The sequence below is a fragment of the Myotis lucifugus genome, unplaced genomic scaffold (assembly GCF_000147115.1).
Source record: "Myotis lucifugus unplaced genomic scaffold, Myoluc2.0 scaffold_2209, whole genome shotgun sequence".
Lineage (NCBI taxonomy): Eukaryota > Metazoa > Chordata > Mammalia > Chiroptera > Vespertilionidae > Myotis > Myotis lucifugus.
In genome coordinates, this window is record NW_005873257.1 from 3,654 (window position 1) to 18,946 (window position 15,293).

At 45.4% G+C, this 15,293-nt stretch overlaps 2 protein-coding genes across 2 annotated transcripts; both read right to left on the reverse strand.

Annotated features, from left to right (window-relative positions):
* Positions 1 to 1,407: 1,407 nt before the first annotated feature.
* Positions 1,408 to 9,120, reverse strand: LOC102426168 (huntingtin-interacting protein 1-like). The gene is made up of 6 exons (XM_023748972.1): positions 9,022 to 9,120; positions 8,135 to 8,258; positions 7,625 to 7,686; positions 6,772 to 6,880; positions 5,967 to 6,048; positions 1,408 to 5,603 (listed from the first exon to the last, which is right to left on the reverse strand). The coding sequence occupies exons 1-5, from the start codon at positions 9,076 to 9,078 to the stop codon at positions 5,996 to 5,998; spliced, it is 405 nt and encodes a 134-aa protein (XP_023604740.1). The 5' UTR covers positions 9,079 to 9,120; the 3' UTR covers positions 1,408 to 5,603; positions 5,967 to 5,995.
* A 274-nt stretch (positions 9,121 to 9,394) lies between these two features.
* On the reverse strand, positions 9,395 to 15,287 carry LOC111824553 (huntingtin-interacting protein 1-like). The gene is made up of 5 exons (XM_023748973.1): positions 15,236 to 15,287; positions 12,169 to 12,279; positions 11,107 to 11,165; positions 10,623 to 10,716; positions 9,395 to 9,517 (listed from the first exon to the last, which is right to left on the reverse strand). Exons 2-5 carry the CDS (start codon positions 12,214 to 12,216, stop codon positions 9,413 to 9,415), a joined length of 306 nt encoding a protein of 101 aa, XP_023604741.1. The 5' UTR covers positions 12,217 to 12,279; positions 15,236 to 15,287; the 3' UTR covers positions 9,395 to 9,412.
* Between the last annotated feature and the right edge of the window lie 6 nt (positions 15,288 to 15,293).

The following is a 15,293-nucleotide window of genomic DNA, read 5'->3' on the forward strand; positions in this document are numbered from 1 at the left end:
TTGGGGCAATGTGTGAGAGACTGAGGACAACCATCGTGAGCAGGATTAAAACTTACTGGCTTTAAATCACAGTGGTACTTCGTATGCTTCAGCTCTATGCCCCTGGCCTAGATTGCATCTAGGCTATCCTCCCACTTGCCCAGTTCAACCATTTGTTCCCTTTTACTTTGGCAGGGCCATCCCTAGACCCCACATTTGGTCCCCATCTATAAACTCTATCCCCTCGCCCCCCTTTTAGGCATCATTCTGGTGACCTGATTTCAAGATTCCTTATAATAGCCAGTAACCAACTAGCCAGGCTGCCTTCCTAGAACTGGGGAGCAAGCCACAGGACCCCAGGAAGACCACTCAGGCATGAGTACCAGAGCCCTTGCGGTACCTGGTCTAAGTCCATGTGCAGGTATAGGGGGTGTCAAGGACGAGTACATCTGGAACAGGAGCAAGGATCTGCCTGGATGGCACTGCTGGCTGAGGCCAGACCCACACCCCCGATATTTCCAAGCATGGGGCCCTGTGTGCTCAAGGTAGTCCTCTGCCCGGCTTCCTAGACTCTCAGATTCACACTTGATCTGCAAGAGAGCTGTGACCAAGTGCCCAGTCTATCAGGGTGCTTCACATGGAGCAGGCTCGCCTTTGCATCCTCCTGCAGGGAGAAGAGCCCAATGATAGGCAGTGTTCCCCATCTTCTGTCTCTCTCCAGATCATCTTCCCCACTGGGTAGTTTCAACATTATTTTCCTTCCTTTTCCAGGTTGTATGACCTACTTACTCTATAGCGTCTGATTACTGCTTCATTCTCTACTTACTTGATGTGTCATTTGGGCAATTATCCTGCTTACCAACCCCAGGCCTTCCCCATCTCTCTCCCTCCCTGTAGATCCCCTTGGCTTAACACACTGGCAAGCATGAGGTAGCAGACAATCCTGCCAGGGAAAGGTCACCATGCAACCAGCCCCATTCTGACAGCTCCCTCTGAAAACCCTCTGGTCACTGGCTGGCTGGCTCTGAATCCTCTTAGGATTGGTAGCTTCTGTCCCTGAGCAGAATTCGTCCCATCCAATGTGAAGGCAGCAGTTTAACTTATGCATCTTAAAAACAAAGAAGGGTGTATCTATAGTCTAAGACCTCGGGTTTTAGACAAGACCTGGTCTTCTAGACAAATCATAGTACTGACCACTTTGGCACTGTTTGATCATTTTCAGAGACAGGAGTGTACAGAGAGGACAGATGTTTAAGGGGTACAAACTAGAGTTTCTCTACAACAACAAAGGAAATGCAATAGTTCCATGCTTCAGAAAATGTGGACATATTCCTAGAGCTTAAGTGGATTAAATGAACCCCAGGATATAAATGTAGGCTTTTAACTGGAACCCCAGACCCCAAAACCACTTTGGTCAGTTACCAATGCTACTTTTCATTGCCAGGTTGAAATATTTATTTGAAAAATTGGAAACACAGATGCAATGTATTATACAAAGAAAGGTCTTAATACCATAATAAAAGTATTATTGGAAGGGAACAAAAGCCAGTGGCTACCTGCCCTGGGAAGGTAGGCACTCAGTGAAAAATGAAATTCATTTACAGGAACTATTCTAATGGAAAAGTGGGGGAAAGGTTAAACACGGAAAAGAAAAACAATCCCAACTCCATCCCTGCAAAGCTAAGTGTGAAAGAGTTACAAGTTCGAGACAATTGTGTTATCACCAACATTACCTGAACCCCTCGGTTTGTCCCTATGAAAAATCAGCTTAATTTAGGGCCTTCAAACCTGAGGTAGTTGAGGGTCACCTGAAAGACACGTCTGAAAATTATCTACTCTCAGAATCGGACCCAATAGCATCTAAGCAATTGTTTCATGTTGCTTTGGCTCCTGGGGTAGAAAGGCGGGGCCACCACTGTGAGTTGCTGATCCCGTATTTGGTCTGGACCCGGGAGACAAAAGACTTGAACAGCAGACAGCTCGCCAGTTTGCTGTGTTGGTGGCAGGCAGGCCTGTGGTGGTGTTCTATGCTACAGGCAGTGCAGTCTCTGGAGGATGGAGAATGGCAGAGAGAGAGGGCAAAGCCAATTTGATTGGAAGGCCAGTGCCAGGATTAAAGGCTTCTGTTGGCAGGAGGGATTTCCAGAGACTTTGAAAGGTGGAGAAGGTAGCAAGAACTTTAGTTATTAAAGACCAGGGTAAGTGGAGCCAGAGGACCCCTCTGGAGCAGCGATTTTCAACCTTTTCATCTCATGGCATACATAAACTACTAAAATTCTGCAGCACTCCAAAAAGACAATTTTTGCTGATCTGACCAAAAAAAGGTATAATTTTGATTTACTAAAAAATTAATAGCAATTACCTACTTTTAAAAAAATCAGGTATCTATACTTACTTGTATATAAGGACTTCTGGTGCCAAGAATTAACCAATCGGATGCAACCTTATTATGCAACGTGACCAATAAGTTGCAACTCTATTATATGACCTATGTATTTATGGTTCAAGACAGGGCATTCACACTGGATGGCTATTTTCTTTTTTTTTTTTTAATTTTCATTTTTTTTATTTGACAATCTAAGGGAAAAGAGGTCAGTGCCCCTGACTAAATAGTCAGGTATTGCATGTTTTAAAATTATGCACACTGGTTGAAAATCACTGCTCTAGACTAAGAAGTGAGTATGTCCTGGGTACAAACTCAGAACCAGCTCCTCTTAGCGAGGCCAAAGTGTTACCAACCTGACTAAACAACATGCACTTGTGACTCCCTGGGACCTGGTGTCTGATTCAGCAGCTCAAACACTTCCAAGAAAGGATGCCCTGGACAATGTTTGGTTCTTCCAGCCACAGGGCTGGGGACTCATATTTAGGTGCGATCCTAAGGATCAATCTCAATTATAGTCCAATTTAAACTCCTTGCTCAGATATAAATACTAGTAACACCACAAATAGTTCTTTTTCACTTTTTCCTTACTTATGTACACACTCTTATTCCAATGGTATTAGAGCACCGTATTACAAGATTGCATAACAGATTCGGCCGCATTTTAACCTCTTGTCAGTCCTAAGCCATTATTTTGCTGTTGTCATGACCCATTTACACTGAGCCATGAGACTCCAGTCACTAAGTGATGCTCAGTGACTAATTTAAAAGGCTGTGAGGTTCATTTTTAGCCTTAGGATATGATTTCCGTTTTCATCAGGTATTTCACACCAAGTACCACACACTCATTTTTTAGAAGTAGCAGGATAGGCCAATTTGATTTTGGCTGGAGAATGGACTAGCTCAGGGGTGGGCAAACTTTTTGACTCGAGGGCCACAATGGGTTCTTAAACTGGGCCGGAGGGCCGGAACAAAAGCATGGATGGAGTGTTTGTGTGAATTAATATAAATTCAAAGTAAACATCATTACATAAAAGGGTACGGTCTTTTTTTTTTTTTTTTTAGTTTTATTCATTTCAAACGGGCCGTAGTTTGCCCACGGCTGGACTAGCTTCTAATTTGAGCAATGATGAAGTAATTATCTGACAGGTGTTGCCTCCTGTGAGACTGATTGAGACTGTGCTCCTGTTTAAGTGTGTTCTTAATGGTTTTATTACTGGCTAAGCTAAGCCCATGAAGTTTTAAAAATTACCGTGGTGCCCTGACCAATGTGGCTGTTGGTTGGAGCATTGTCTCATACACTGAAAGGTGGTGGGTTTGATTCCTGTTCAAGGTGTACACGAGAGGTGCCCAGTGTTTCTCTCTCTCTCTCTCTCTCTCTCTCTCTCTCTCTCTCTTTCTTCTTCTTCTCTCTAAAATCAATCAACATATCCTCAGATGAGGATTAACAACAACAACAAAAAATTACTGTGGCTTCTTTTTAGAGGGAGTGTTTTTCAAAGAGTCCTAATCTGGTCCAATATACTAGATTTTCCCCTCCACTGGTGATTTGGAGCACAACTGTTTGGCCGAGATTCTGGAAATGAAGACCAGCCACCTTTGGAAATATTGACCCACATTGAGAATACACTGATTGGCTTAATTGGCACAAGTGGGCCAGGGATGCCACACACCACTCCTTCTGAGTCTTGGATGGAAAAGCACTGAGCACAAAGAAGCATTAAACACAAGCGCTCAATTTCTACTGCTGAGCCCGCTTTTTAGCCCAGTGTGGCAATCACATATCTGAATCTCATAATTTGAACTCAAGGGAGACAGTATTTTGGATGCCCTACTTAGAAATGCACAGAGACGGAGTCTGGGGGGTGTATAGGAAGGAGGGAGGTTGATTCACAGTGATCAAACAGGAGTCTCACAACCTGTCACGTAGCCACACTTACAATGTTCCTTTGGGACAGGCCCTGGAAGTGCTTGTTGGCTACTACCTAGGAGTTGCTATGGATAAGGAAGACACGGTCCAAGATCAAAAGGTCACTTAAATGCTGGGGTCCGGCTGGAGGTGGAGAAGTGCTGTCTGGCTGCCCATCTCTACGAGGCTATTAATGTGCCCTCATCCTGTCCACAGGGTATCGAGGGCCCGGGACATGTGTCGGGAAGGGGTCAGAGCCAGCGGTCCCCCTTTTTTGTTTTCCTTGCCCTGGATGCTCTGAGGAACCTTGCTTGCTTTGTGATCCAAGCTGGTTACAGATGGGGACAGCATCTTGGCCTTGTTTCCGATTCTTGCCATAGTCACACCTGAAATCCTGATTGCACCAAGCGTCTTTCTGTTGGCTGCTGCTGCTGCTGCTGCTTAACGGAGGTTAGTAATAAATATTAAAGGTACCAAACCAAGCACGGGGTTCTTTCCTACCGGGAGCAAGTTTGCCTGATTTTCTGGGTCTGTCAATTAGGTAGAACATGGAACTATCTTTTTCAGATTCAAGAGGATACCAAGGCAGGCAGATATTTGGAGAAAAGAATTGAAAACCTCTCACAAGCTCCCTCTTAGGGCCCTGCCTGGATCTGAAGGGAGGTGCCAAGGAAAATTCATTCTGGAAAAAGAGGTGCGGCTTTCTCACCAGTTCCGTCCGAGCATGCGATAAGGTTTTCCAGCCTGCTCACAGGGAGTTCCCAAGGAAGGTGTCTTCTGAAGACCTGGGCCTTGTGCACCCTCCTTTCTCTCTCTCTGTGGCCCTCTCACCTATGAAGGTGGCAGAGGCTTTCAACTGGGCTCCAGCTTTAGGAGGGAAAGGCACTCCCTCCACTTCTGCCTTTGGAGGAAAGCTGTGGCTCAGCAGCTCCACCCGACCCTGGGAAGTGGCCTTGCGTCCCACACTCAGCGGGACACAAGCACGGAGGCTGATGGGGAGCACCAAGGTAAAGCCTGAGCAGCACCATCGCTGTTGACTGCTGTGGTCAGGGGCTCCTAGGAGCTCAGAGCTTCAGAGCTATTCCCTTTGGGAGAGTTGGCTATATGAGTGAAACTTGAAAACGGAAACCCCCAAAACCCAACCAACCACCGTAAGAAGCAGTGGGAATCCACGGAACTGCCAAAAGAGGGGAAGCATTGCCTTGGCATTCTCAGCCAGGACACTCCTGCTGTTCTTCTGACTCTGTGCACAGGCTCAGGGTAGTGTCCTGGTTTGGAATCCACCAGCCCTCTGATGCTCACAAGTTTGTGCAAGTGATGAAACGGAAAAGACTGAGAAGAAAACAGAAGAGAAAAAACGTAAGATCTTCCTTCTCCAGGCTCTCAGCCGTAACAACCACAGCCCCTCGGACAAGGACACTGATTGTTTGGGGCTAAAATAGCAGGCAGGACTGGGAGGGAGGTCCTCTCTGTGGGGGTGGCCCTGTTCCCCGTCCTCTCTGGACACCAGGGAGGCGGGAAGAACACAGATCACGGGTTCCAACACAAAGGGTGTCACTGTGGAGGAGTCTTTGGAAGGCCAGGCAGGTCCTCAGCACTGGACAATGGGAGTGGTGTGGCTGCCACTGTGACTCCAAGGGTTTAGCCTGTGGCTGGGGAATAACATACACACATAAACAGGCAACAAAGATTTACACTGTGACGTGTGGGGCATCAGTGCGGCTCTATTCCTTCTCGGTTACCACTTCTTGCAGTGCAGGTGGAGATGCTTCTGTTTCTAAAAGACAGTAACAGCCATTCATGTTTCACAGCCCTTCATGCACCTATTGTTAGCCAAAACTGCCACCATGTTGGGCTCTAAAATACATTATCATAATAACCACCTCGTCCCTACGTGAAGGGTACAGGAATGACTGGGATATACTATAGCGAGCCAAGTCTGACAAGAATTGGCAAGCTTGGTGGTGAACAAGTGGCCACCTTGGACATGCGGAAAAGCAGCACTCACAGAGTCTGAGCAACGAAGTGTCTGGGCTGGTGGCCGAACAGTATTCAGTCCACGCTATTTCTAGCTCCTGACCCTTCCTATCTTTTGGCCTTTGCTGCCCATCACTGGCTCTAGACAGTCAGAACCTGGTAATTCACTTGCCCTCTATGCTGGATCTTCACTGATCACTATTCATTCATTCACTATTCAACTCTAGGCTGGCCAGAGACTAGACTCCTGGGGGGTAAACCAGGCTAACGGGGCCTGGAAGGAAATGGTGGTGAGTGACCACTCTACCGGTCAACGTTAAGGTCTTGAAAGGTGACAACAAAAGCTTTCAGTTCACAATTCGGGCTTTTAGATTGTTTCCAACTGAAAACATGCACTGTGGGTACAGAGAAGGAGGAAGTCACTGACCACTGGGCTCCTCATTCTGTTATAGTCGAGGGGAAAGCCCTCACCACACAGCACCCCCTTCACTGCAGGCTAGTGCCGGTCCCCCAAGAGGCTTACCTTCTTCCCAGCCCTCAGCAACACCAGCAAGCTCGTAGTGCTTTTTTCGAAGCTCCCCCAGTTTTTGACGCTCCTTCTGCAGTTCATTTTCTAGCTCTAGCACCCTAACCTGTGGGGAAAGTGGAATTTTCTTTTGAGCAGTGATCTGAGAATTGTCTTATTTTGACTTAATCCCTCTTCTCCATCTTCCAGTTTTCTTCCGTATTATTCGATAGCTTACCCAGTTCTCAATTCCAACCTTGTCTCTGTTCTAATTTCCCCACCCTCTCATTCATCCATCTATTCCATCTATCTTCTCCCCGGGACCCTCTACTAGAAATGTGTGGTGCTTTATAGTCCAAATGCCTGAATGGGAGTAGGACTTACTTAAGTTCCTCTGATAAATGGCTATCTAAAAACAACTCTAATGTCTGACAACTCTAATGTCTGGTATTGTGTTCCAATCTAGTCATAACCCTTCAATCCCGGTTCCTGGGAAGTTCAGGCAGGAACCAATTGTGATAGTTCTGGCATCTTGGAGGGGTTGGTACAACTTAGAGTTATTATTGTACAGGCACAATCTCACTAAAAGAGAGGTTGGCTTTGGCTCTTAAGCCTCATTAATTTTAGTTATTTTATTTATTAATTCAAGAGATATTTGCTGAGCACCCATCATATAACCCAGGCCCGGTTGTAGGTGCTGGAGACCTCCACTGTTTCTTTCAGCATCACTTACATTAATTCTTGGGCTGAATGGTACATCTGAGTTCATTTCCTCCCAAGTTTCTCGCTCACTGGCTTCGCATCATGGGAATATTTGGGGTTGACATCATATGCAGTAGAGACCGGCTAACCTTAGAAATGGAGTTCCTACCTGGGAATCCATCTCCTGGCGTTTGATCTGGGTCAGCGTCATGCCTGAGAAGTCCATGTTGTCTGCAAGGGTGGAAATGAGAAGTTCTTGTCAAATAGTAGCCCTGGCTGACTCTCGCCTGGGAGGTGGCCAATGCCAGTGTTCTGCTGAAATGTTTGGTTTGCCATTTATCAACACACGTGTGCACATTGTAAGGGATGGAGACAGTGACAGGGTAACCAGAATCAGAACTCGCACTCCTCCACCCCCCAGACAACCAGGCCTGTAGAGGCATTTCTTTGAATTCAGAGAAATGACTAAATGGAAAATCTACCTAAAGGTGTGTCACTAGAGTGAAGTAAACAGCACGCTCATGTGGTGACCCTTCTTATGAGAAAATAAGTACTTATGTAAAAGATGAAAAGTAAGAGAGAATTTAGAAACAGAACTGTGAGAAATTGGGCTCATGGAGAAGACTGTAAGAACAGCTATATCGGATGGATAAAAAAAGTATTGCTTCTGAAAGGCTACCTGTTTCCTCAATCTGCGATTTGCCAGAAATGGTTGAGGCCACGACCGCGGCGGTGGCCTGGTTCACCCCGCGAGAGGCTTGCTGCAGCTGGGCCAGGTTTGGGCTGTCCTTACCAGCTTTCACCTGCCAGAACCAAGCATATTTAGGTTCACATAACATAGAGCGGTGGTCAAAAGTTGGATTGATGGTTCTTGACAAATATATCTGATCCACTGCGGTTACCAACCAACTTCTCAAAAATCATTGCCTGTGGGGTCAACTCCTGGCATATCTTTAATATAAAAGGTGCTTTCTGGCTTATTTGCTTGGTGATCTCAAACTCAAGCTTTCAGGGATTTTAATGAAATGCTCCATTTGTGAAAATCAATTTGGGATAGTAATAAATAAGGATAATTAAAGAACACTCCCCGGGGTACTATAGAACTCACAGAAGGATACTGGTGACAAGCTTTGCATTAGGATTAGCTGGGGCAATGGTTCAAATTTGGAGTCTTGAGGAGAGGCAGACATTGACTGAGGAAGCTCTGGGCCACGCCGGGCAAGCATCTGACTGCTCTGACTCATTCCTTATTTGAGTGCTCCTGGAACGCTGTGATTGCTTATCAGAGGTCGGCACAGTTGGGATCCTCAAAAGCCACTTGTAACAAAGGTGAGGAGAGCCAAGAGGAGCATGTGTGGTAAGCTGGGTGGAAGGGCTCCTTGCTGACAGATGAAAGGCTTTGAGAGGGAGGGGTAGGGGGACCCTTGAGAGTCAGAATTTTAATTTGGGACCCAACCCTCCTGGACCCTGGAGAAATCATCTGTTCTTGAATCCAGCTTCAGAGTCCAAGTATCTCTACCCTAGCCAGGCCTCACAGTGTCCCAGGGAGTCCTATACAGGTCCTACCTTGGATGCAGCCACAAGCTGGGCTGTGCTAGCAGCAATTTCATGGGAGCACACCATTAGCTCCTCGAACTTCCCTTTTGCCCTTGTACCACCAGATCGGCTGCATTCACTGACAGTCAGGAAAGGACAACATGGATTATGTCACTGTGGCAGTCACACCTGCAACCCCTTACGATCCCATCTCTAGACCATCCCCTCACCCTGTCAGCCAGGGAGCACAGCCTGCCTGTGCTGCCCCAGGAGACCCAGTCTCCCTTTTAAACTTTAGTCCTACTGACTTCCTTATCAACAGTGTATTTCTAGTGGGGATATCCCGCCCCCCCCACTTAGTTTTTCTCTGGGGTGATCAATGAAATGGGGGTGGGTGAGGAGCCTTGGGACCCAAAGACACTTACACCATGACAGTGGCTCCCCAGCCCACAGCTTTGGAGGCTGAAATGAGTCCTTCTGTCCATCGAGAATTCTTGGCATAAAACTCTTTAGGAGATGCTGTGCCCTAGGGAAGTGAGAAATAATCATAGCTACCTTTTATTGAGTGCCTCCTGTGTGCCAGGTGCTTTTATATATATATTACCTCATATAAATTTTCACAGCCACTCTGAGAGGCAAGCATTATTATTCCCATTTTACAGATAAGGAAAATAAAGTTTTGAGAGGCAAAAATACTTTTCCCAAGGTCATGCAGGAAGTAAATGAAAGTAAATCCTAGGCTCTTCTGACTCCAAAACCCATGGCATTTTTATTATATTTCCAAATTGTATGTATGTGTGTGTGTGTGTGTGTGTGTGTATATACACACACACACATATTTATGAATAACAATTTCAGAGGAGTCTAGCTGCTCTCCATGATTAGCCAAAAGAAGAGGGTATACAGTGAATAATTTTAAAAAACTATTTCTACTTGGATTTAAAAAATGTATTAATGCTTTGCTTGGGGACCAAAAACAACATCTCTCAGACTGATAAAAAGCACCACCAAAACAGATATGGCTTCGTTCCTTATATGATTGCTTTCAGGCTCATAAACCCTCCCTGGATCTTTGTCTCTTAGTTGCAGCTGCTTCAGGGATATGAGAAAAAAACAAGATGGCAATAATGCCAGCAAAGGAGTGAGGAAATCCAAGTGACAATGTCAAGACAAGACTGAGGGCGAGTCTGTGAAGCACTGCAAGTTGACTGCTGTTGGAAAGAGACACAGCAGAGCCCACTGTGAAAGTCAGCAGCAGGTTCCCGATTTGCCTAGTTTCAAACCTCTCACTTCCTCCTCCAAGGGCCCAGACTTGCAATGCACACTTGGTTTCCCCAGCAGGCCCCAACGATGTCGCCTGGGTTAATGAGCCCGGAGCTGGAAGCTGTGCCTGGCTGCTCTCTGGGGACCTGGCAGTGTTCCAGCTTCTTCCCATGGCATCTGCTGACATCCCTAGGGACGGCAGCTGCGCCCTCAGATGGACACACAGGGCGCGAAGGCAACATACATAGATCTCACTGAATGTGGATGAGTGTTTCGTGTAGACTTAGCCTCTCAGTGAGCTGGGAATCTGTAACTAATGACTAACTAATGTCTGTTCTCCCTGTTCCCGGGCCCTCACCCACGCTTACCCGGCCACTTTCCACTATCTCTCTCTGGAGGTCCTTCGAGGCCACAATCAGGACCTGAATAGCTTGCATTAGGCTGGTACATGAACCAAGAATCCTGGGGGGGAAAAAAAAGGTGAGGATACAGAACTAATACCAATGAAGAAAACTGTTCTCTTTCTCATTCCTAAACACAGGCATACTTGGAATGGGAAGTAAGGCAGGCTATGCTCTCCGGATGAAGCCCCAAAGGAAAGGCAGGTGAGTGAGGAGGCTGGACTGTGGATCTTCTTCATAAGGAATAGCTAAGTGAGGATTCCTGGGGGTTTCTTTCCCCCTATAATGCAACAGTGATACTATCTCCATCATTAATACTGTTATTGACAATTACATATTAGTAGACTCAACCTTTCCCTGTGGCCGCTAGTGTTCTATTCTAATTAGTATAAACCAGTGCAGGCAAGACTGACCCTGATCACCTACGCACCACCATGCTGTTCAGACTGACCTTTCGTTCACCTCTAATTTGACTCCTGTGTCTCCTTCTCGGGATTTGCTGAGCATCTCCTGTTAAAGAGAAGCAGGGTTTTTTTTAACACGTCACAGGTACTGAGAACCTACTGGCGTCCCACTACACTTTGGGTCCAATATCCAAATCTAGAAGAGCCCATCCACATCCTTGTGAGAATCAGGAAAAGAATCTACGAGTAAACTTGTGATCTACTCAGTGCGGGCAACTACAGCAGGCTGTCTCTGTCAGTGTCTTGACATTCTGGAACCCAAGCTGGTGTGCACAGAACTCTGAGAGCTATGGCACCATGCTGGGAGGGGCAGCGGCTACCAGGTCCTATAGGCAGGTACTCACTCCAAGGTGGGCAATGTGTGACCTTTCCAATGGGGCCCACTCAGCTTTTCCGAGACAAGCATTGTCATTGGTTTTGAAATCAGAATCTTAGCGAGGTTAATGTAACTTATTGGAAGTCATGCAGTTAGTAAGTGGTCAATCAATCTGGAACTTGAACGCAAGATAGCCTGATACCAAAGTATGTTGATCCTTGAGGAAATTGCTCACCTTCTAGTGGTGAGGACTTTCTCATTTTCTACCCCTGAGAGATCCTGGTATATTCTGGTTTTGGTTTATTTTTATAAGGAGCCTCTAAAGCCTTAATGAACAACTAAGATATATCAATAGGAAATGTTGCCAAAGGGAAGCCGCAAGAGCATCACTTTAGATCTTGAGACACTTCCATACCTCTAGTGTTTTGTTAATCCTCACCCAAGGATATTTTTTTCCATTGATTTTTAGACAGTGGAAGGGAGGGAGGGGAGAAAGAGAGAGAGAGAGAGAGAGAGAGAGAGAGAGAGAGAGAGAGAGAGAGAGAGAGAAAGAAAGAAAGAAACACTGACATGAGAGAGACACATCCATTGGTGGCCTCCTGCACACACCCTGACCAGGGCCAGGATTGAATCTGCAACCCAGGTGCATGCCCTTGACCAAGAATCAAACCCACAACCCTTTACTGCACAGGCTGATGCTCCATCACTGAGAACATTGGCCAGGGCTCCATACCTCTATTCTGGCTGTAGCAGTTTCAATGGCAGCTGAAGTGGCAGCCATCTCCTTGTCCACCAGGTCTCCTAGCTCCTCCTGTTTGATGTCCAGGCCTCTGGGCAGGAGCTCCTGTGAACACATCACACGGGCTGAAATGACCCTTGAACCTCTTCTCTTTTCTCCAGTGGCAGACCTGTAATCCCCACATGATGGCAGAAGATGGGAGGGCCCCACCACATAACACACTTCTGCAAGCCATGGAGGGGCAGCCCTTATAGGCCTTGCTTGGAACTCTCTACCATGTGAACTCTGGAACCTCATGTTCCACCCCCTCTAGCTTCACTCAGAACCCATCTCCTTCCAGAAGGCCAACCCTGCTTAACCCCACAAGGCCATTCAGTTGCAGCTGCTTGGACCCTAACCCCACAGCTGCACAGCTGATCGTGTTTGCTGCTTGGGATGTGTTTTAAAAACCTCTTGAAATGTAGATAATGTCTTTCAAACAGACAGCCTGCCCCTTATTTAACTTTGCTCCCACAGCAATCATATGAGGCAGTTACTACTGTGTGTGAAATTCATCCTATAAACTAGTAATTCGATTCCTACATATATACACTCTAGAGAAATTCTTGCACTCATTCATCAGGAGATGTGTATAGGAATGATCACAGTGACACATTCATAATAGCCCCAAACTGGAAATAACCCTGATGTGCATCAACAAGAGAACAGATATAACAGAAATTAAGCAATATGCACACAATGGAGCACAACAGAGGAGTGAAAATGAACATATCCAAATGGATAAACCTCACACACAAGAATGTTGGAAAAAGCATAGAATTAACAATATGTTGCTGGGGGTGGGGAGAACATAGTCTTTCTGTTATCTTCTGGAACTCTGATTAAATAGTCTATATATAGCCATTACATTCCAACTTATAAAATCTGTGCCATATTTAGATAATTCCTCCAGTTCACTAATTCTTTCTTCAGCTTTGTTTTAACTTGCCGGTGAATCTATATATTTTAAAGTTATTACTTTCAATGATTATATTTTTCACTTCTAGAAGTTTGATGGTTCTTTTTCAAATATATCTGCTTACATTTGAAACTATCTTATTCCTTTGTCTTGCTTTTAATAACTTTTAAAAGGTTCTTTAGCCCTAGCTGGTTTGGCTCAATGGATAGAGCGTCGGCCTGTGGACTGAAGGGTCACAGGTTCCATTCCAGTCAAGGGCACATGCCCAGGTTGCAGGCTCGACGTATAGGAGGCAGCTAATCAATGATTCTTTCTCATCATTGATGTTTCTATTTCTCCCTCTCCCTTCCTCTCTGAAATCAATAAAAAAACATTTTAAAAAAAGGTTCTTTAACATGTCACAATAAACATAGTTACTGCACCGCCCCCCCGCCCGCCCCCCTCCAAATTTTATTCAGCATTTTCCATGTCCTGGGAAGATTCTCTACATCTGGTAAGCCCTAGTGCCAGGAAGGAAAACTGCCCATGATCTTTCTATCACACTTTGCTTTGCTTTCAGTAATTTAATTTTTATCTCTTCATGGTGTCCTACATACTTTGCCCCATATATTGACTTCTCAATTCTGCACTATACGGGGTAAGATGCTTTATCTTCAACAAAAGGCAGACTGTGTTAATGTTGCCTAGGCTGACACACCAATTTAATAATACCAAATGTCATCATGATCATGTCACCCTATTGAAATAGAGGTTAGCAATTCACCATTCTCCATAGTCTTCCTTTATCCAGACATTCAAGGGTCTCTACTTCATTGCTTATTTCTCCCCAATATGAACATTCCTCCCCCATCCGATCCATCTTTTTATCTGGTTTGTTCTTTCTCTCTCTCTCTCTCTCTCTCTCTCTCTCTCTCTCTCCATATTCAATTAAGTAAACACTTGTGGGGTGTTAACCACCTGCCAGATATTATGCCAGGGACCGGGGATACAATATGAAGAAGGTATGGGCTCTACTTCTGAGAACTCACTGGGGGGAAGTAGGTAAGTGGCACATCACAGTGCTAGCCACCAACTGTGAGGTGAAGGGAGAGTGCAAGAGGGGCCCAGAAAGGTGGATAAAGCCCAGACTCTGGAGGTCCTTGTGTGTCACATTACATATGATTTTTGGTATCAAACTAGAGGAATCCTGATCAGATCTCTGTTTTTGGAAGAGAGCAGAGAAAAAAGAGGCCCGAGGCAGAGAGAGTAATCAGAAGGCTGTTTAAAGCACTCAAATGAGAGAATGAGGATCTGAACTCTGGCCCTGATGTCTTTCTTTCCTGAACTTATCACCACACATTTTAGGAATTAATTAAATGCTGCCTTGTACTGTACTCTCAAAACAGAGCTCTATTTCACTTCTCATCGCACTGTATAGAAATTGCAGCTTTCTTTATTTTCCTTTCCTCTAGAGACCATGTCTTATTTGTTCCTATACAACTACACCTAGCACAAATCCCAGTATATAGGACATATTCACTCTATCTTTATTGAATGAATAAATATATCATTATCTCCATTTTATTTTTATTACTTTTTAAAATGTATTTTATTGATTTTTTTACAGAGAGGAAGGGAGAGCGATAGAAAGTTAGACACATCGAGAGAGAAAAACATCGATCAGCTGCCTCCTGCACACCTCCTACTGGGGATGTGCCCGCAACCAAGGTACATGCCCTTGACCGGAATCAATCCTGGGACCTTTCAGTCCACAGGCTGTCGCTCTATCCACTGAGCCAAACCGGTTAGGGCCATTATCTCCATTTTAGGTGTTAACCTGTCCAACCACATAAAAATCCTTGAAAACAGAAAAACTGTGCTTATTCTTCTTTGATACTTCCTAATGATGACCACAGAGCAGATTCTTAATTAAAGCCAATGAATTAACTGTAACTAGAATGTCATTCAGGGAGGTCAAATTTTTCAGCGCTCTCACTTTCTAGAATCACGTTTAAAGTGCAGAAAGAACTGGCTCAGAACTGGCTCACCGACTTCCTGGCAAACCACCAGCACTCACACCCAAGAACAACAATAACTTTCCCCGAAAGATAATACTGATAATACCTCGCCGATGGCCGCGATCTTGCTGAGGAAGCTCCTCAGGGCTGTGCTGTCGACATTC